This window comes from Panicum virgatum, chromosome 5K (genome assembly GCF_016808335.1).
Source record: "Panicum virgatum strain AP13 chromosome 5K, P.virgatum_v5, whole genome shotgun sequence".
NCBI classification, from domain to species: domain Eukaryota; kingdom Viridiplantae; phylum Streptophyta; class Magnoliopsida; order Poales; family Poaceae; genus Panicum; species Panicum virgatum.
Window position 1 is genome coordinate 3,460,004 of NC_053140.1, and position 20,402 is coordinate 3,480,405.

At 47.8% G+C, this 20,402-nt stretch overlaps 2 protein-coding genes across 7 annotated transcripts; one reads left to right on the forward strand and one right to left on the reverse strand.

The window, feature by feature from the left end:
* The first annotated feature begins 4,483 nt into the window (after positions 1-4,483).
* LOC120705711 (receptor-like serine/threonine-protein kinase ALE2) lies at positions 4,484-11,218 on the forward strand. 6 transcript variants are annotated; one of them, XM_039990199.1, is made up of 17 exons: positions 4,484-5,173; positions 5,827-5,937; positions 6,039-6,122; positions 6,213-6,446; positions 6,561-6,620; positions 6,696-6,800; positions 6,879-6,968; positions 7,058-7,183; positions 7,263-7,481; positions 7,564-7,641; positions 7,725-7,799; positions 7,886-7,990; positions 8,105-8,476; positions 8,663-8,941; positions 9,286-9,690; positions 9,777-10,020; positions 10,097-11,218. In XM_039990199.1, the coding sequence occupies exons 1-17, from the start codon at positions 5,119-5,121 to the stop codon at positions 10,731-10,733; spliced, it is 3,279 nt and encodes a 1,092-aa protein (XP_039846133.1). In that variant the 5' UTR covers positions 4,484-5,118; the 3' UTR covers positions 10,734-11,218. The 6 variants fall into 6 exon arrangements, with proteins under 6 accessions (XP_039846133.1, XP_039846134.1, XP_039846135.1 ...); XM_039990200.1 differs by having other exon boundaries at positions 6,699-6,800; XM_039990196.1 differs by having other exon boundaries at positions 4,485-5,173; positions 6,525-6,620.
* A 5,905-nt stretch (positions 11,219-17,123) lies between these two features.
* LOC120705712 (protein indeterminate-domain 7-like) lies at positions 17,124-19,905 on the reverse strand. Its single transcript, XM_039990203.1, has 3 exons — positions 19,083-19,905; positions 18,494-18,893; positions 17,124-18,407 (listed from the first exon to the last, which is right to left on the reverse strand). The coding sequence occupies exons 1-3, from the start codon at positions 19,246-19,248 to the stop codon at positions 17,501-17,503; spliced, it is 1,473 nt and encodes a 490-aa protein (XP_039846137.1). The 5' UTR covers positions 19,249-19,905; the 3' UTR covers positions 17,124-17,500.
* Positions 19,906-20,402: the final 497 nt, after the last annotated feature.

Here is a 20,402-nt window from a genome sequence, read left to right on the forward strand (position 1 = left end):
CCTCGGATGACAAAGACCTCATGGAGCTAGACATCCTACAAGCCTCGGAAAATATAGAAAAGTATCAACAAGAAACCACGAAGTGGAGAGACAAGAAGGTCGTAAAAAAGAGCATCAAAGTCGGAGACTAGGTTCTAAAAAGAAAGCCAAACGCCGAAACCTCCGGCAAACTTCAATCCAAGTGGGAAGGGCTATTCCTAGTAGTCAAGAGCAACAGGCCAGGGTCATATCACCTGTCTGACGCCGAAGGCAATGAGCTGCAGCATCCTTGGAATGCAGACAACCTTAAAAAGTACTACATCTAAGATTGTAAAAAGGCCGCATCACGAAACTATAAACGATTGCGGACCTTCGCAAACTCTTTCAGTTCTTTTTACTTTGTAAAAGGGCCGTACTCTTTTCCTCACAGGGGGAAACTCCACAACGGAGGTGAGGTTTTTGACGAGGCGGACCCATTGTAAACCATTTCAATGAAATGAACTCCCCCCAAACAAAATGTCACCTTCGCCTAAGCAGCCCAACTGGCAAGCTTCGGCAAACATCTACATGCTACCAAAAACAATAAGTTAGCAAAGTATACAGAATCCGTAAACTTTGCATACTTATCCAAACGAGTGCCAAGAGGCTTCGACCTTTTAAAGGTCCGAACCAAAAAACCTTCGGCACAAAAAGCACAATAAGTGCAAAAAGAACGCCAAGGGGCTTCAACCTTTTAAAGGTCCGAACAAAAAAACCTTCGGCAAAATAGGCACAATAAGTGCAAAAAGAATGCCAAGGAGCTTCGACCTTTTAAAGGTCCGAACCAAAAAAACTTCGGCACAAAAAGCAAAATAAGTGCAAAAAGAACGCCAAGGGGCTTCGACCTTTTAAAGGTCCGAACCAAAAAACTTTCGGCACAAAAGGCACAATAAGTGCAAAAAAAACACCATGGGGCTTCGACCTTTTAAAGGTCCGAACCAAAAAACCTTCGGCATAAAAGGCACAATAAGTGCAAAAAGAATGTCAATGGGCTTCGACCTTTTAAAGGTCCGAACCAAAAAACATTCGGCACAATAGGCACAATAAGTGCAAAAAGAACGCCAAGGGCCTTCGACCTTTCAAAGGTCAGGACCAAAAAGCCTTCGGCACTAAAATTGTGCAAAAAGAACGCCAAGGGAATTCGACTTTTAAGACGAACCGAACCAAAAGACCTTCGGCAAAAAAAAAACAAAAAGAAAAATACCCTCGGAATGATCGAAACATGGATGCCAGAAAGGGGGGAGACGTTTTTCAATCAAACCCCTCGGCATCAGTCACTCAATTCTCGCAACAAAAAGAACAAAACCCTCCGAAGACAACAGCAAGCAAGAAAGGGGGGAGACATTTTCTAAAAATTCGAAATTTACTCGCGTTGCCTCGGTGGTAAACAAATAGTCTATCAAAGTTCCACAAAAGAAAACTCACCTTTCTACATAAGATGCCTCCGGGCAACAACTCGTTAGAAGGGGGGAGACGTTTTTCCAAAAAACAAAACCCTAACGACCTCGCCTCGAAGGATGCATAAAACACAGCACCTCGAAGGATGCACAGATAAAAGCACCTCGAAGGATGTACAAAACACAGCACCTCGAAGGATGCACATAACAAATCACCTCGAAGGATGAACAAAACACAGCACCTCGAAGGATGCACATAACAAGGCACCCCGAAGGGTACAGAAACAATACCTAGAAGGATGCACATAATAAGGCACCTCGAAGGGTGCACAGAAACAACACCTCGAAGGGTGCACAGAAACAACACCTCGAGGGACATCGCAGGCACCTCGAAGGATGCACACAGAAAGGGAACCCGAAGGATACGCAATAAGAAGCCACTACAAAGGCAATCGCGAAGATCACATTCAGACGAAAGAGCAAAACAGATTACAATGAATTTCTACCGGACCAGCACAAATATTCCACAACACTGCATCCAGGACGAGCAAGGCTGAAAGCCTCCCAGCTCATCAATACCATAGCGTTGTTCACATCCTGCACCATGGGAATATTTACATACCAAAGTGCCAGAAACTACCAAAGTAAACTACAAACTAATCTCTAGATCTGAGCCCCCGACGAACCACCGGCGTCATTCCCCGAAGGAGACCTCCGATCCTCGGACATTCGATTGTCCTCCGAAGGCTGATCAGGAGTCGCCCCCTGCACCAAATAGATGAAATCAATAAAAAACAAATAGAAGAAAAAACGAAAGGTTGCTGGAACCAACCCTACCTCAGCAGCTGCGGCTGCCAGAGTCCGAACGGCGACCTTGACAGAAGGTTCCCAGAACTGCTCAAAAAACGCAGCCTTCACCTCTTGAATCCTTGCCACCTCCACTGCCAAGCCTTCGTAGGGTACATACTGAAAACCCTCCAGTCGGGCAAGATCAACTGCGCCGGCGCGAAGAAGGTTTCCAACAAGCCCCTCGAAGGAAATAGAGGCCGCGTTGTCATTTGCAACGCTCATCACCTCACCGAGGCACGTCAGCGCCACGTCAGCTCTCGCCAGCCCACTCGACTCCAGCGCTCCATCAGTGAGCCTGCAGCCTCAGCCCACAGCCACGTCAGCGCCACGTCAGCTTTTCCATTCCAGACTTAACCATTTCAGAACGCGTTCTTTTATAATTTAAATGGACACAATAACCTCATTTTATTAAATTTAAAAATTCAGAAATTACATAAAAATTCGAAATAAAAATTACATGACAATTTAAAATAAAGAAAATTACATAAGAATAAAAAAATTACATAAATCTAATGATGATTTTTGTTCCAAACATGCTCAATCAAATCCCTCTGAAGCTGTGAATATACTTGCCCTGATGTCATCGCGGCCTCTCTCTGAAGGCGAATTGCTAGACTCGGCGGTGCGTTGTAGTGGATCGTTGGTCCGACGAAAGAAGTGATAGTCTCATAGTTTTCGTCAAACGATCCGCCTCGCTCGTCATCGATGATCATGTTGTGCAAAATAATGCAAGCACGCATGATCAACCCAAGAGTACGTTGAGAGTAAGAACGTCCGGGAATGGCGAGTATGTTGAACCTCTTCTTCAATATCCCGAATGCACACTCAACATCTTTCCGCACTGATGCTTGCTGCTCTGAAAAAAAAAGCGATGCTTCTCCAGTTGTGGAAGAGGCACGCCCTTCATGAACACCGGCCACGAGGGATATATACCGTCAGCAAGGTAGTATCCCATATTGTACTCATGGTTGTTCACGGTAAAGCGCACCGTGGGCTCCTGTCCTCTAATGGCAACAGTGAACAACGGGGACTGATTGAGCACGTTGATATCGTTGTTGGATCCCGCAACACCAAAAAAGGCATGCCAGATCCAACGGTCATATGAGGCTACGGCTTCAAGGATGATGGTTGGATGCTTGATGTCCCCCCTGGTAAATTGGCCCTGCCAACCCACTGGACAATTGCTCCACTGCCAGTGCATACAATCGATGCTCCCTAACATACCAGGAAACCCACGCTCCTCTGCCTTAGCTAGTAGACGCTGAAGATCCGACTCAGTAGGCCGATGATAGAATTCAGCCCCATAACACTCAATGATGCCCTCACAAAAATTCTCTAAACACTCTAAAGCAGTAGATTTACCTAACTTGAGGTACTCATCGATCGAATCTGCGGTTATGCCATACGCTAACAGGCGCAAGGCAGCAGTACACTTTTGCAAAGGAGATAAACCTCTACGTCCAGTGGCATCAACTCTTTCAGTGAAATATGAAGAATATTCACCTAACATTTCCGTAATACGTAGGAAAAGACTCCTACGCATACGGTACCTTCGCCGGAAGTAGTTGGGAGGATAGATACAGTTGTCGGTGAAGTAGTCGTTGAGCAGCCTGGTGTGAGCGTCTTCGCGATCACGATGGATGTAGCGACGAGGACCCCGCCGTCTTGAGGATGAAGCTTCCATCTGCGCCTTCAGCGCGGCGATCGTATCCTCAACGGCGGCGAAGAGAGCATCGCCTAGCCCGTCGCTTGAACTCGAAGAAGACATGGTGTGGGTGAGGAAGTGAGTGAAATGGGGAGTGAGAGGTGTGGAATGAGCTCCAACCAGCCCTCTCTATTTATAGATGAGTTGGGGACGAAATTTGTGATTTTTTGGAATTTTTTTCGAATTTTTTGGAGTTCAAACGGTCAAAAACGGCTAATTACAACGGCTAGCTGACGTGGCAGCCGTTGGCCAATCACAGAGCGCCATGTGGCAGCCGACCGGACGCCGGGTCGGTACCGAACGCGCGCGGCTCCAACGCCGGTCGGTAGCGCTACCGCCCCGCGCTCTCGATTTCCGCGCTTACCGACCGGCGCGGGTCGGTAGCCGGGTCGGTACCTACCCCCGTTGGAACCAGCCTTATGCCCGGATTAATTACCCAAAGATTGCATCTTTCCATGCGGGTACAGCTCAATAATTACCCCGCGGCTACACCCAACCAAGATTCTCCCTCCCGCCCTTTTGTTCGTCCCTTCATCCCCCGAGATTAGTTAGTGATCCCAGCATGTGCCCTGCACGCTCCTTCACCTTCAGGATGAGATCATGAGAGGAGGGTGCGGGTTGGAAGCAAGGAATGTTTAGTTTACTCCCCCTCGATTAGCTTGTTTCTTCCTCCAACCAAAGCTTTATCCTTTTTTTTGAACTCGTAGGATTTTTTTTTCTGCTGGTAGGACGAGGATGCTAGTAATTTATTCCTAGCTACTAGTACTCTACTACCACACCACTGCTCGCTCTACTGCTACTGGTACTTGTACAGGCGGTGGTGCTGGTGGGCTGGTGGCGCTGTCTTGCTCTTGCCTCCGGGGTGGCACCTTCCCCTCTTCCTCCTCCCACTGCCCAGCCTTCTCCTCCTCCTCCTCCTCCTCCACATGGGTTTGGTGTCCTCCATGGCGTGCTGCCAAAATGTTGGTCAGGCTCCGTCGTCTTGCTGCTGCGCTTCAGGGGCTTCTTGCGGTTGCGGGGGGAGGAGCGTTGCCGCGGCGGAGCCGGCACGGTTGTGATCTGTGGCGGCATTGACGGCTGCTGCTGGGCTTGCTGTTCCCCACTGCGGCGGCGGCGGCGGCGGCGGCGGCGGCGCGTGTGAGGGACGAGATGCGGACTCTTGCTCTTGTCGCGCTTCTTCTTGCTTCGGCTCTTGGATCCAGAGGTGAGCACAGCTTCACACATTGCAGAAGCCTTTTCAACTCAAGCTCCCCCCTTTGCTCTGGTTTATCGGGGAGGGCCGTGTGTGGCGCTCAGCTGGCTTGAGGCTTAGCAATGCGGAGGCGGGGCTGTTTCTCCGTATGTTTTCTTCCCAGCCTCGGTTCAGCAATTTCAGCAGAATAGTGTGTGATTTGTCGGAGTAATTTCGAGTTCTGGATCGATTATTTTCTCTGCAATGCATGTGTTGTTCGACTGATCCATGGCGGAGGAATTGCGGTTCTGAGATTTTACTTCAGAATTTGGGTGAATTGTGGGGTGGATGCTCTGAAATTGCTAGAATCAAATGGAATTTCTGTTTCTGAATTTTAATTAAGATGGGTGCTGCAATGTCGGTAGCTTGGCAGCTCTAGCTCTCGTCCTGGCTTGCTGTAGGCTGTAGCTTTCTCATTGAAATGCTTGGGATGACTGCATAAATGTGACGGGCATTTCCATGCCCTGTACTTGCATCATCATTGCTCTTTGTTATGCTCCACGGTAGGGTGTGACACGGCACTGGTAATTTTCCTCTGCCAGTAACCTGATGATTGTAAGATCTTGTAATTGCAGAGAGTGTACATAATTGTAGCCCGTGCCATGAACTTGTGTTATTTGCTGTAGGTACTACTCTGGCCCCTTCTCCTGTTATCACTGATTCTCCTGCAAACCAAGGACAAGCTTCTAGCCCTCCTGAACCTGCATTTGCTCTTGGTCCAGTAACTGTTCCAACAGGTACCTCTGAATTTCCAACACAGCATCTTATTATGTTCTCAGACCATAATCAGCATCTTACTGTAGCCCCCTGCATTGCTTTGTTTCATCTACTCCATCAGCACCTTCCCCAGAGAAGTCAGCTGTTAGTCCTGCTGCTCCCACTGAGCCGCGAAATGCCCCGAGTCCAGTAACTTCCCCTAAAGGTAGCTCGTCCTCCTCAATTTTGTTGTTGGCCCTGCAGTTAGATATGATATTTCATCCTGATGTGTACCTATCTAACATATATTTTGTAGAATACAATGCGCCTCCTCCAACTAAAGTTGCACCCCCTGATCCTACTGTTGAGGTTGCTGCACCAGTAGCTCCTCCACAAGCTTCAGTTGAAAATCCCACGCCAATTCTTCCCGGGACACCTGCAGTGCTGCCTTCTGTTCAGGCTCCTGCTCCATCTATTGCCCTCAATCCTAATCCACCTGTCGTGCCACCTCCATCTGTGAACAATCAACCAAATAGGCCGGTTGGTTCAGGTATATGTTCTGATTGACTCTTGATTCCATGAATTCTTTCTGCAGAGATCGCACCTCACTGACGAAAAATATTTGTAGTACCGCCTCATCCATCCCCTGCATTGCCCCCTCCAGCAAATGACGTTCTGCCATACCCACCTTCAGGAAATTTTCCTGCTATTCCTCCTGCTTCGGGTAAACTTTTTCCCTGAAAGTACATCAAATCACTCAGGTTCCATATCTCTTCTCATTTTCCTATTTCTTGAAAAGCAGTTCCACGTGTAAATCCGCCGATTGCATCACCTGTTATTGTACAAGCACCGCAACAGCAGGCAGAGGCTCCAAATACTGAGCATAAGAGTGGTTCCGCTTCGGGTAAACTTTATCCCTGAAAGTAGATCAAATCACTCAGGTTCCATATCTCTTCTCATTTTCCAATTTCTTGAAAAGCAGTTCCACGTGTAAATCCGCCGATCACATCACCTGTTATTGTACAAGCACCGCAACAGCAGGCAGAGGCTCCAAATACTGAGCATAAGAGTGGTGATGATAAAGTTACCTGATTTCATCAATTTGATTGTGGTTTCTTCAGTACCTCTGTTCTAAATATTTGAATATTTTTTAATATTTAGGAAACATAGTGCCCCCAGCAAATACTTCCCCTCCTGCAAATCTCAAGAAGCATCACGTTCCACAGGCATCGCCTCCAAAGGAATCCACTGGTCAAACTGTCCCAGTTCACAAATCACCCGTTACAGGTAATCTTAGTTAATAAACTTAGGCTGTGTCCACTTGTATATGATAATGTAGCTTGTCAACCAAAATTCCTCGTTTCAGGATCTGCGCCTGCAACAAGTCCTTTGCTCCAGAACACAAACATGCCTTCAATTCCGAAGAATGCTTCATCAGTGTCCCATGCCCAACCCTCACCACCAAGTTTAGCTCCAAAATCGGCGCCCACTAGTAGATCTCCTGCTCGGGTATGGAAATCCAAGAATCCCAAGAATGTAGCAACTCCATCGATTGCCCCATCTTTCCCGCCATCGCACACTCAAGGTCTTAAAATACACTTCCACCTGCAGCCTAAATATTGTCAGTTCTGAGTTCTGACCATGGATCTAAAAGGTATGCCTTACAGGGCCCGAGATCTCACTAGCTCCCAAACAGACTGGGGCTAAAAGGCAAAATCACCATGCACCTCCACCAATGCCTCAAGGTAGTCTGAGCTAATATGTCTGTTTATGCATTGTATTCATCTCGCATGCTGACGACTTTCATGTATCTTTTTTTCCTGTCCAGGACACCCACGCTTTCCTGTACAACCCCCATCTCCTTCACCAGCATCATCGAGGGGTCCCACAAACGGAAAGAAAAGTATGTTGATGGCCTTGTTTCTTTGCCTCGCTTGTTAATGCTTTTTCCTCATGCCAATACAAAACACCAAACTGCTGAATTTTTAGGGCATCATATTTCTCCTACTCTGCCTCCAATCCCTCCCCTGCCAGAGCCAAAGGCACCATCAGCTCATCCGATTTGGGCATTACCTCCGCCACCACCTAATTCAGGTACACTTTTTGCATATATGTTCTCTTACGTTTATCATTTCAAATCGGATCTAATATTACCTGTATGGTGTATGATATTGGCGATTTCTTACATGTTGAGCCTGTGAAATGCAGATTGCAATTCATTATCATGCTCTGAGCCTCTAACAGATCCACCTGCGGGAGCCCCATGTGCCTGTGTTCTACCAATCAGAGTCGGAATTCGTCTAAGTGTTGATCTTTATTCATTCTTTCCGTTGGTCTCTGATTTTTCTGAGGAGGTATCTTCTGGGGTAAACATGGCACAGAGGCAGGTCCGTGTGATGGGTGCAAATGTTGCCAGTGATCAACCTGACAAAACAATGGTTCTTGTTGATCTAGTACCAATGCAAACGAAGTTCGACAATGCTACAGCATTTTCAGCATTTGAAAGCTTGTGGAGCAAAAAAGTTTCTTTAAAACCATCAGTCTTTGGGGACTATGAGATTCTCTATGTTGTATATCCAGGTCCGTGGTCTTGCTAGTGTCCTGCCCATTTTATATTTGGTGTTCTTTTTACTGTCAAATCTATTATTGCTCGCATAGACGTATAGTGGGCAATGCGGTATCAAACAAATCATGCACATCTCATTTGTTGAACATGTTGAAATTCTGCACCACTAGTTCTTACCAAGAAATATGAATTCTGTGCAGGGCTTCCTCCTTCACCACCTTCAGCACCAGAAGGTGTTGGTGATGGGGCATTAGGCAACAACAGAAATGCGAGAGCAATGAAGCCTCTAGGGGTCGATGTAAGAAGACCCAAGAGAAAAGTGAATGGCAGCCTAATCGCTATTGCTGTTTTGTCTACCATTATAGCATTGATTATTTGCTGTCTGGCTGCATGGTTGCTGATACTCAAGTTCAGGGGTCCAAGTGACACAGCTCAAGGATTTGCACATAGTGTACTTCCAAAATTTTCTAGGTCATCCGGTATGTGTTGATAGTCTGCTAATTCCATAGTTGCACCAAATTGTGATATAGCTTACATTAGCTCTTTAATTCTTGGTGGAATAACAGGTTACTATTTTTTTAGTGAATTGGTGCCAATGTGCTGTTGGAATTCACCGTGAATTTATAGTCAATAAGAAAATATTATTTCTCATTGCTTTTCAGAGTAAATTCTTATTTGAAATGGCAGCCAACAGTGCTTGCAATAGCTTTTCAGTTCAAAGGCTTTCTCTACAGTTCTGCATCCTGTTACATGTCCTTGTTAGAATAATATGTCCACTTTCGCTAGCCTAATTTTCCTTCTCGACCATCTCAAATAATTGCAGGCACTGGTCACATGCTTTTAGCTGGTGCTGGTCGCCATAGTTCACCTTCAGGTCCATCAGGTTCCCTGGGCTCAAGTATTGCAACATACGCAGGGCAAGCAAAAACATTCAAATTTGCTGAGATTGACAAGGCCACAAATGGCTTTGATGATTCAAAAGTTCTTGGCGAAGGTGGCTTTGGATGTGTCTACCAGGGCACACTTGAAGATGGTACAACGGTTGCGGTGAAGGTTCTAAAGAGATATGATGGCCAGGGTGAGCGAGAGTTCTTGGCTGAGGTTGAGATGCTGGGCCGTTTGCACCACCGGAATTTGGTCAAGTTGTTAGGCATCTGCATCGAGGAGAATGCACGGTGTCTGGTATACGAGCTTATTCCAAATGGCAGTGTAGAATCCCATTTGCATGGTATGTATTTGCAGGATAAATTATATGTTGAAGTTTCAAGAATTGACTTAAGCAGTGCCTTCTTTTTTTCTGTTTGCTCATTGTAGGAGTGGATCGTGAGACAGCTCCACTTGATTGGAATTCCCGTATGAAGATAGCCCTGGGGGCAGCACGAGCACTCGCATATCTACATGAAGATTCAAGCCCTTGTGTGATTCATCGTGATTTCAAGTCAAGCAACATTCTTCTGGAGCATGATTTCACACCAAAAGTATCAGACTTTGGACTGGCCAGGACGGCGAGGGGGGAGGGCAACCAGCACATCTCCACTCGTGTCATGGGAACATTCGGGTATGAACCATATCCCCATCTCCTTTTTTCATGAATACGTTTACGCAAAAACATGATCTCTTGGCTTTCTTCTCAGCTATGTTGCACCTGAGTACGCGATGACAGGGCATCTCCTTGTAAAGAGTGATGTGTACAGTTATGGAGTTGTATTGCTTGAGCTCCTTACTGGCAGGAAGCCTGTGGACATGTCTCGGCCTGCAGGGCAAGAAAACCTAGTTGCATGGGCTCGGCCCCTTCTAACAAATGTTCTGAGCCTACGCCAAGCTGTCGATCCACTTCTTGGCCCTAATGTGCCACTGGACAATGTAGCAAAAGCGGCTGCCATCGCATCAATGTGCGTACAACCTGAGGTTGCGCACCGCCCCAGCATGGGTGAAGTAGTGCAGGCCTTAAAACTAGTGTGCAGCGAGGGTGACGATGGCCTTGCATCAGGAAGATTCAGCCAGGAATTGCCCATGCATTGTACAGCAGTTTATGACGTCACTGGAATGGAAGCAGAGAGAGTGCTGATATCCGAGATATTTGGCTCCACGCCAGTCTTCACTCCTGCTGCCGACTCAGGCTCTTTCCGCAATCAGTCCAGTTCAGGCCCACTGATGACCGGCAAGAACAGGACGTTCTGGCAGAGGTTGCGAAGCCTGTCAAGGGGGAGCATGAGCGAGCATGGTGTCTCTCCAGATTATGAGACACGCTCGCAATATAGTGGCAGGTGAGGAAATTTTTGCTCATCTTCTGGTTTTGTGAAGACAGGGATATAATATTCGGTTCATCGGGAATAAAAGAGTTTCAAGCTGAGCTAGTGTAAATTATGCATCTGGAGATAAAAGCTTTGTAGTTCAGGATCTCATCAGAGTAGCAGAGTGTAGCCTGAGCTGTGGACTGCTGGAGGTTTAATAAGCTCTGCTGTGGACTGCTGTGATCTACCTTCAAATCGATGGGTTGCAAACCGCACATGTGACCATACTCCAGAACCCTGATACCTCTCTTCCCTTTTACAGCTTCTTAGTTTGAGTTTTTGAGTTCTTTTTGTTTAATTAGCAGTATAAATGTGCTTAATCTTTTATCCTGTCAGTTGTTTACTAGGGCTGTTGATGTGTATAGATTCAGACTACGTTTCTTTGGGCTTGTGGATTTCGACAGACCTGTTGTACACTGACGTTTGCTGGTATGAGAATGACAGATTCTTGGTTCTGACTAATTGCTCCAGACCTCCAGTTAAGTTCCTTGTGTTTGCAAGGGGAAAAACATTCTTGAGAGTGATGCCTAAGTTGGTGAAGACTCTTCAGCATAACCACATCTAGACAAGCCGTTAATACACATTTGCAGGTCCGCTTCCCCCACTTTGAGAATATACTGTAGCATGAGAATTGGCTACTGAGCTCTCTGTCGAAGTTGTTGGAGACAGGGTCAATTTGATTTGGTTACAAGGCCGCTTTCTCACATTTTTTTCTCTCTCGAAGTTTCATTTTGTGCTTCAGTTGAGGAGGATCACAAAAGCTGTGGGCTGGATGCTGCAAATTTAGAACAAATTAGACAAGTGCAGTGCAAGCGAAGAGTGATAGAGCTTGCACAAAGAGACGGCCACTCGATGCTCAACCATGACCTTTGCCTGTACTGATGGAATTCAGTAACTTTGAAGAGGGGATCCTGCCGCTTGCTGGGCTCGCCCTGCGCAGTTGGGCTCGCAGAGTCAGACGCGATGGCCCAACTTGGGCCCATCCAACGACCCACTAACTTTTCTGTAAGGAGGAAAATCACGGCCAACTATGCTGACAATTTTGCACCGTTGCCACGATAGAGAGATGTGTGTGATATTATAGGCTTAAAAAAGATGCAGGTGCGATATCGATGGATTTTTTCTTCTTCTCAAACAAAATTATTATTAACAGGGTGCGCTCCTTGTGCCTCCGTATACGTCCTACGCAATTTTTTTTCCTTTTGCATGTTTTGAATATCCCAGATATTTCAAATTTTAAATCCGGAATATAAAATCAAGAATAAAGTTAGTACTTAAGAAGCCTGTCCTTATTAATTCGATCCGATACGAGCTGTAAGACTAATGCAGTTGTTAAGCACAGGTCTGCCTCGCACCTGCAAGATAGTCTTCCACTGTACTGTAGTACGAGAAGATTCTGACAGCCACCACTCCAACCAAGACAGGCGATTAGGATGCATGTCTACTGAATCGTCAAACTTTATGTGCGTAAAGCACGCTTAAAAAATTGATCCGACCAAGAAAGACACCGATAAACAGTCAACCCTAAACCGACAATTCGACACACGGATACCAAACCATTAGGGAGAAAAGAAACACTTGGGGAGATCTCTCCTCCGATGCAAGGATGCAACAGCACTGTCAAAGACAAGCAGGCACATGGGGGAGGGAGACATGCACTCCTTTTCAGCCCCGAAAGGTCGAAGCATCCGAGACAGAAATGGCGCCCCTCGATCGGTAGCTAGCAGGTGAGTAGCCGCTGCCGGCTCGAGCTCCCATGTCAACGGCTACAAAAGTTTAGGCTTTCTGTGTCGTCGTACGTCCTTGACCTCTATCTCGATCGATTATCGATGGGTCTGCACCCATACGATGATCACCATGCTCGCTCTGTGTGTACACATCACACTTCGTCTCTCTCTCACACAGAAAAAAAACGCAGATGAACGCAGCAGCGTGCACAGGCATCTAGGAGTAGTAGGAACACGAGAATTGCAGATGCAAGGCGGTGCAGTGTTTGGTTTCCTTGGTACCACACAAGTAGTACAAATTTTGACCAATAATTAGAGATTCTAAATAATGACATTTTACAAAACTAACTTCACAACCCCGCGCTACTTCGCGAGACGAATTTAATGAGGTCTTTGACGGCATGATTTGAGGATGGTTACTGTAGCCAATCATCGATTAATTACCGTCATTAGATTTGTCACGAAAAGTTACACGCATCTATGAAAAGGTTTTTCAAATAAATTTCGTTTAGTACTCCATATATATAAGATTCTTTTTTTGGAATGCGTGTGCTAGAAATACTAGGAGAAACCAAACAGGGCCGTTGCATGGAAGGGCAGTGGCGGCGCCAGGGGTATGCCCCTGTATGCCTAGGCATACCCAAGATTTAGGGGAAAATACTAATATGTATTCATAGATATATACTACTTCTTCCGTCTTACAAAGAGTGTAGTTTTAGAAAATTTCAGACACATTACTCATCCAATGAAATGATTTTGTTACCCCTAATTACTTCTATCAATTGTGATAGAAAACTGTGTTATTTATTTGGTTTTCCATATCCTCAATGCATGCATACACATTAGAACTAGAAAAAATAATATCTACTAAATATTTGATTGGCACTACGCTTTTCAATGCAATGCTTTTTTGATACTTGGTATTGCGCTTTAATTAGATGGATCTTATTACAAGATAAAACTACACTATTTGTGGGACAACATTTGAAAGCAAAAAACTACACTTATTTTGGGACGGAGGGAGTATTATATACAAACTTATAGTCCCAGTTCAACAAAACCCAACAAGGAAGCCCAAAATACAAAAGAATCGCTCTCTCTCTTTGCTTGCGGCTCGCCCCCGTCCCCCTGGCTTCATGTCCGCCCCAATGCGCCTCCGACCCTCGGCTCTCGGCCCTTGGCCCTCCGCCTGTCCCCAGACTGGCGTCCGGCAGTTCGTCTCCCACCTCCCGACCTCCCCATCTCGGCAACGGCAACTCCGCCAATGGCAGTCCGCAGCCGCCTCGCCGCCCTAGTGCCAACGCCCCAGCACCAGCACGAAGGAGGCCGTCACTGGTTATTATTATGGATTTGATATGGCCGGTATAACTTAATCGTTCATTATATTGTGTATTAACTTCGATTTTTTTTCTTTGATTTTTTTTATATTTAGCATACCCAGCCGCAAATTCCTGACTCCGCCACTAATGGAGGGTAGAGCTGATCGAGCTGTAGAGTGTAGAGGCTGGTTGGGGAGAGCTGGGACAGTGTGGTAGCTGCTAAAGTACGGTGGGCTTGAGCGGCTATAGACACTACAGGGCGTAGTGGGCTAGGAACCCCACAGAACAAGGGCTGCCGCCACGGCCTCGTGATGGACGCCGAGCACGGCAGCGACCCTTTCCGACGGGTCGACGCAATGCAAGGACCCCAGAAGAAAGAAAGAAAGCGTGCGAGGGGAAGGAGGAGCCGAGGAGTAGGCTTTGCGATTTGCAAAGGAAAGCTGGGGCGCGTCCCAATTGCCACGCCATGTACAGAGACGGTCGCAGTCTCCCTCATGATCCATCTCTTTCTAACACGGTCGGCTCTCTCTCTCTCTCTCTCTCTCTCTCTCTCTCTCTCTCTCTCTCTCTCTCTCATATGATCTCTCTCTTTCTCAGCGGCTAGCTCCTCCATGACTTGTTGATCCGTGAGCAATGACACTGGATGAAGCCAGGTGACATTGTGGGTTCGCATGCAGTCTGTGGCAGTACTCGTCTCTCTCTCTCTCTCTCTCTCTCTCTCTCTCTCTCTCTCTCTCTCTCTCTCTCTCTCTCTCGAACCGCACAAGGAAAAATAGTGACTGCATGTGTAATGTACGTAGCATACGGAGTGTTATGGTATATTTTGAAACAAACGGAGTATTATGGTATACTAGGCAGCAGCTGCTTGCTGCTCTGTAAGCATTTAACGGTGCGCGCTTGTCGTGTTTTTTGACCGAGGAGAGCGTGCACTCCTCCTCATCAGTCATCACCAACACACCCTGACCCCGTTGACAACACCACATCACAGATCGGCATCTGCTGCACTCCTGCACAAACACTCTCTCTCTCTCGCTCCATTTTTTTCTGAAAAAATATATCTTCAAAATTTCGAGCCAAGCTTTGTTTGCAGAGAGAGAAGAGAAAGAGAGGAGAGCCGCACACACGCTGACTGGGAAAGGGACACGTGAAGGCGCGGTTGTCGCGTAGCCCTTGGAGGCACGCCCAAACTTTGATGCGCGGAATATTTGATGTGGAAAGCGGGGCATGCACGCACGCACTAGTCTATGCTCCGTTCCAAACTTACAAGTATAGCAGCCTGCTGCACCTGCAGGATACCCATACAGTGTGTGCGTGGCTGCGTGCACTCCTCTCCTCTCCTCTCCTCTCTCTCTCTCTCTCTCTCTAGCATCTCACATGCCAACAGTGCCAGCAAGCCCCTCCCCGCCGGCCAAGCCACACTACGCTACTCTGCGTAGTAGGCCATGGACTGCAAGCAACTCTACCAGTGCTACAGCATGAGTGCATGACAAGTCAACAACAGACTACAGTCTACACAGCTAGTACTAGAGAAAAAGAACTCGCATCCAGCATCCTTCATTCCTTGTACTAATGTTCATGCATTCAACTTTACTATCCAGAGAGAGAACGGTAAACATGAGAGCCAATAATAATGATGGTGGTTGTCCAGCAAGATTTGAATGATGGGGGCAATTTGAAGCTAATGTTCATGCATGGTACAAAAGCTGCTGCCATGAAATCATGGAGATTCCCCGGAACAAGACAAGGGGGAAATATGCAAAAACATTTATCATCACCGGGGCAGGGCCAAAAGGAAAGGAACTCGCTTGATGCATGCTTTGTTTGCATGGCTGAGTTCTCTGTGTGCAATCATGGTGTACTTGGAAAAACTACAGTGGTAAAAAGGAAAAAAAAGGCAAGAAACTACAATGCCTGGCTAGTAGTAGCAAGTAGTACTGCTTCTCTTCCATGTGTGATGATAGGTGAATAAGACTCTCTTTCGAAACAGACAAACGCATCACCCACAAAAACCTTTTGAATGCGCGCCCAAAAGGTTTGATACACAAGTAGTAGAAGCTTTCACTGATTTGTATGCATGCAGATTATTTCAAAAAAAAATTTGGATGCATGCAGAGCAAAAAGTCATGGAAGTTGATGCATCTCTATCTCTTCATGCACAAAGTTTTCAAAAGCATGGGCCTAGGATTAATTTTGGTACTAACTGAGATTGGATGATCGATCTTGTTCCAGGAAAAAGGTAAAAGTGTAAGCTAGCTAGTACACTGCAGTTAACTAATACAATGCCCATTCCTTGTACCTAAGATAATTCTTCTTTTTATCACTGAACGGGTTACTTTTTTCAGCATGAGGAGACATATTCTCATGGAGCTTATCAATGAATCAGATATGTCTATATGCTTGCTCTTCTTAACAATAGGATTATATTGGTAGCAACTTTTTTTTTATCTAATCTCAAGTTGTTGTTCAATATCTCAGCTGTCAGTAACAATGCTGTAATAGATCGAGCACAAAGGTAAATATTACTGATAAGTGGTTTTCCAAAGAAGGAAACAATTAATGCAGTTGTCAGTATGGCCGTATAAAACTAAATTAGTTTACCAGCTACAATCAAGGTGTCTTGATTTAAGCTTCTCTAATAAAATATTATGACGACCTTTATTCATAAAAAATATGATATGATGCCCTAAACTCACTGTGGTGATCATTAATAATCACCATAGTTTGTTTCTTGATGACCATGCATATGCAAATGCCACCAATATTTCTTGTGGAAAATATATTTCCAATATATTGTTTATTTGATTTCATTTAAACGCACAAACTTTATTATAGAAGATCAGACCAAATTACAGATCGGAGATTATCAAAAATCGTTATTAAGAAAAATAAATAAAAATGAGGGGAGCACACAGTACCAAACTGAATAAGTAACTAATTTTAGGCAACTTTCCAACTAAAACATGTACTTGTCTATCTACATTGATATGTTTCTCATCAGTACTGTGTAACGATACAACTGAATTCATTTATTTTGTTTTCCCTTACAAAATAGATATAAAAAAATCTATGACAATGCAAAACTCTAGAATTCGGCCAAAATGAATTTTAAAGGGTATGGCTATAATAAGCACATCTTAGTTTCTTCACAAATTTTCAGTTCTAGAGTATAATGTTATTCAACTTCATGCCAATTTTGAAATTTCACATCATTTTAAATTGACCCTTGGAAAGTTGAAGGAACGTGTGAACGTCTATTTGCACTGAACAGGTACATACGTGCAAGGATCTACATACATGCATAACAGATCAGAGCTAGCGTTATCCAGTAAACCCTGGACTGCGTGTAGTATAGCTTCGTACAATGCTTACAAATTAAGTATAGGAGCCGCTGACTTCAGATGGATAATACGTAAGTGTACAAATTCTGGCCAAGAACATGAGTCAACTATGATATAGTAGCATAAACGTTTGCAAGTCTTCCATATATATAAGAATTGAAATGCCCATACCCCCAAATGAACATCAAAACTAGTGCCAACAGCAAGGGGAAAAAAACGATCTGAGGATTCGATCGATCCGACTTACCCCAAGGTCGATCTCCTCCGACAAGATCGAGCAATAATGTCGTGCATGCATGCATGCTGCACCTCATCTTGGATATGATTCATCCATGGCGAGCTATGGAATTGAGCCGGTGACTAGACATGCCACGGCTGCTTGCTGCTCTGGTGCCCTTGCTCGTACGCCGCCGACGAGGCCGACGACATGCAGGGATCGAACCCGGCCATGCTCAGTATGTCGCCGTGGGAGAAGGCCCGGAGCCCCAAGAAGTCCCGGGTGAGGCCGTCGTTGCCGCCTCCGGCGGCGGCACCCACGCCGGCATTGCCGCCGCCGCTACCGGCGTCGCGATCGGCCCTGCTGGTCCTCTCATCCGCTCCAAAGTGGTGAGATGCCCCGAAGCCGACGGCACCGGCGCCAGTGCTAGGCGCGTTGCCTGCGTTGGCAGTGGCAGCAGTGGTGGTGCTGGTGCTGTGGGTGCTCGCCATCTGGCCCTGGTTCGACGGCCGGCTCAGCGTTGCACCCATCTGCGCCGCCTTCTGCAGCAGCGCGGTGGCCGACATGTGCGCGGAGGCCGTGGCAGCGGCGGAGGACGACGGCGAGACCCCGAACCCGAGGCCCGCCGCCGGCTGCGCGGTGCTCTCCGGCGTGGAGCTCCCCATGTAGTCCTGGTCCAGCGGCGGCCTCGCCGACCCGAACACGGCCATGTTACTGCCGGCGCCAGCCGCCTGCAGCTCCAGGTGCTGCTGCTGCTGCTGCTGGGGTGTGAGCCACGACGGCACGAACTGCTGCTGCTGCTGCTCCCTCTCCCTCTTGAGGCACAGCTCTTGCAAGGACATCCCGTGGCCGCCCAGCGGCTGCGACTGGTGGTCGAGCACCGCCGCCGGCAGGTGCAGCCCGCCCGCGGCGCCGCCGTCGCCGCCCTGCGAGAAGAGCATCCCGGGGTGGTGCTGGCCCGCCGCCGCCACCGCCGCCGCGGTCACCGCCCTGGCGCTCTCCTCCGCGAGCGCGTCGCAGAAGGCCCGGTGCGTGATGAAGCTGTCCCTCCTGCACGCACCTAGCCATGGTTAATACATCGATCAAATCGCGACGTGGTGCCTACCTTGAGATCGAAGAATCGAAGATGGCCGGACCTTGAGAAGAGGGTGCCGCAGTCGCATCGGTACTCGCGCGTGCCGCAGACCTTGGAGTGCGCCTTCCAGTCGGAGTGGACGGCGTAGCGCTTGGCGCAGCGGTCGCACTTCCACTTCTTCTCGCCGTGCTTGCGGCTGAAGTGCTTCTTGATGCCGGTGAGGTCGCCGAGGGCGCGGGAGGGGTCGTGGTGCACGCAGCCGGGCTCCGGGCACACGTACACCTTCTTGCGCACCGCCTCCTTGGGGTTGCGCTGCTTGAGCTTCCACGGCAGGTTGTGGCCGCGCCGGTGCAGCTGCAGGTTCTGGTCGCGTTGGAACCCCTTGCCGCACACCTCGCACACGTACCGGTTCGTCGCCATCAGCGTGCGCGGCGACAGCGCGATCACCTCGGCGTCGGGGTCTGATCAGACGCATGATGACAAGCCCCATCAATTCGATCATTCTCATCGGTCGGTCAGCAGCATGATCGAATTGGAAATTTGGAATTGCACCGCACCGAGATCGTCGATCCATTCCATGGTGGATACATCGGCTGGCTAGATAGCTAGGGATTAATTCATTCGAGATGATTGAGATGCATGGTATGTACCTGGATTCCCGGGGAGGTTGCGCTTCTTCTTGGCGGGCGGCGGGAGCGGGTGGGAGGAGACGCTGGCCTGGTCGCCGGAGGCGGAGGTGAGGTTGGACATGTTCTCGTCGGCGGGCATCTGCAGCTGCTGTTGCTGCTGAATCGCTGCCAGATCCTTGAGCATCATCTTCCCGACCGATACGAGATCTTCTTTCTTCTCGACGCTCTCTCTCTCTCGCCTGCTACCACGCACGCTTGTGTGTGGATGGATGAAGCAGATGACGGACGGATCAGCTTCAGCTCGCGCGCATGCAGGAGCAGGCGCAGGCGCAGCAGGATCAGATCTCACGGGCGGGCGGGCCGATCATGCATGTGCAGCCGTGGTGGTACTTGCAGCTGCCCCAGATCAGCTAGTAGTGCTTGTCCTGCTCCGGCAGCGGTGGGGACTGCACCTCGCTATGCTAGCCACCCCCCTTGAATCTTCAAGGGACTAGCTGCTGGTACGTCGTACTAGTACTGCCCGTGCGGCGGAATTGCCATACAAGGAGCGGGTGGAGTCAGCTCAGCTCAGCTCAGCGATCGATCGATCGGGTTGGAGGAAGAAGACGGGACGGGTGGCTCTGGATATAACCAGCGTGCTAGGGTTGAGAGAGCTGGAGGTCGTCGGAGCCCAGAGAGAGAGAGAGAGAGAGAGAGAGAGAGAGTGGGGAGGAGAAACAGAAAGGAAGCGGATGAGGGGGAGAGGCGAGGCGAGGCAAAAGCTAGTGTGCAATCGCCTCCTCCACCCGATCGATACCCGCAATCACTCTGGTCCGGAGTACACTCATCGCTGCCCTCCCCCTCCGCAAGAAAACAGTAGCTACCGCACACGGGGCGCGGGGCTTTCTGTCTTTTCCTCCGGCCTTCCTTGCTCGGATGCTTTGCTCCTCTGATGGCTGATGGCTGATGCATGCACTGGCCTCGAGAAATCCCTTGTACCTTCTGCTGTTAGTATCCTCTAATCCTGCTCGATGCAGATTATGATTCTGTACTCTGCAGCCGGGCCAATAACTCCTCGGGTTTTAATCTAGAGCACTGTACTGTGCTTTGTGCACTGCTGCAGTGCTAGGAGCAGTCAGATTGCAGGCTTGCACTGGCAGCTGCAAGTCGTGATATCCTTCGCTCCAGCAAATCAAACCATTTTGAATTCTTGATTTCTCAAGCTCAACAGCAAAGATGAAACAATTCGTACAATAGTATTTTTTTCTTCTAATTATACAGTACAACTTAGATACTCACATTTTTTTTCTTCTAATTACACGGTACAAATTCAGAACTCACAACGTGCAAAGTTAATTTTAT